This window comes from Triticum urartu, chromosome 5 (assembly GCF_003073215.2).
Source record: "Triticum urartu cultivar G1812 chromosome 5, Tu2.1, whole genome shotgun sequence".
Classification (NCBI taxonomy): Eukaryota; Viridiplantae; Streptophyta; class Magnoliopsida; order Poales; family Poaceae; genus Triticum; species Triticum urartu.
The window spans coordinates 291,468,863-291,470,279 of NC_053026.1; the positions used below are offsets into that span (position 1 = coordinate 291,468,863).

The 1,417-nt window shown below is 52.2% G+C and overlaps 1 protein-coding gene across 1 annotated transcript; it reads left to right on the forward strand.

Annotated features, from left to right (window-relative positions):
* Positions 1-274: 274 nt before the first annotated feature.
* Positions 275-1,051, forward strand: LOC125508640 (40S ribosomal protein S16). The gene has a single exon (XM_048673397.1). It carries the CDS (start codon positions 363-365, stop codon positions 810-812), a length of 450 nt encoding a protein of 149 aa, XP_048529354.1. The 5' UTR covers positions 275-362; the 3' UTR covers positions 813-1,051.
* Positions 1,052-1,417: the final 366 nt, after the last annotated feature.

Sequence of the window (1,417 nt, forward strand, 5' to 3'; positions counted from 1 at the left end):
AAATGAACATGCCACATGCATTGCTTTGTGCTGCCTGGCAAGGACCGAGTGAGGGAAATGATTACAATGAATCAATTACAATCTGTAGGCATGTTGTACTTCCATCATCCCTCTCTCTTTGTATACATGTCCTATGGCTTGGCGGTCGGTGGGTTTTTCTAACACAAGGACCAAATGACTAGCCCGAGAGAAGGCCCAACATATTACGGCCCATGCAGCTCTTCACTGACTGACCAAACCCCAACGCCTCCGGAGTATAAAATCGCCCACCCCTCGCAAATCACCTGCCTACGCCGCCGCCGCTCCTCCCTGATCCCGCCGCCGCCGCCGCCGCCGCGCTCTCACCAGGCACCACCGCAAGCATGGCTGCCGTCCTCACCCGCCCGACGCCGGGCACGGTCCAGTGCTTCGGGCGCAAGAAGACGGCGGTGGCCGTCGCGTACACCAAGCCAGGGCGCGGGCTCATCAAGGTGAACGGCGCCCCCATCGAGCTGATCCGCCCAGAGATGCTCCGCCTCAAGGCCTTCGAGCCCATCATGCTCGCCGGCCGCTCCCGCTTCAAGGACATCGACATGAGGATCCGCGTCCGCGGCGGCGGGAAGACCTCCCAGATCTACGCCATCCGCCAGGCCGTCGCCAAGGCGCTCGTGGCCTACTACCAGAAGTATGTCGACGAGGCCGCCAAGAAGGAGGTCAAGGACATCTTCGCCCGCTACGACCGTACCCTCCTCGTCGCCGACCCCCGTCGCTGCGAGCCCAAGAAGTTCGGTGGTCGCGGCGCCCGCGCGAGGTTCCAGAAGTCTTACCGTTGATCGGCCTGCAGGATCGTCGTCTATTGGGTGGTTTTCTCTGCTTTACCTCCCCAGTTTTAGACTCCGTATGATTAGTTCCGGACCTTGGCAAGATATTGTGGTATGATGTGCTGTGAGATGTTTTAAGACTACTACTGGGTAGTTGCTCGATTTGTGTTTTTTACTGTTATGTTAAGGAATTTTGATATGGTTGCGTACTTGCACTATATTTTATGCTATGTTTCAGGTTTCATGCTGAATGATGTTGTCTGATGACTGATGTCGTGTTTAAGTTAGCCGGATGAGTTGAATGGGGCAAATACAATCACTTTGATCATCTAGGAAATGCCCATGTTGCTCTTTATTCTCTGCATCTTCCATTGGGTCTTCAGTATAATTTATATAAGAGTGTTAAGACTGATTTGCTTAGGATGATACGGTTGATTTCTGTGCTTTACCTCGCAAATTCTAGAATGTTGATGCTTTGCTCCGGCTCGTGTATAGACATCATGATATGAATGTGATGTGAGATGTTTGTGGATATCGGTTAGTTGCTGCAATACGACTTTGCTTGATACCCAATTTGAGGAATTTAGATATCATTACCTTGTATTGATGCTATGCCA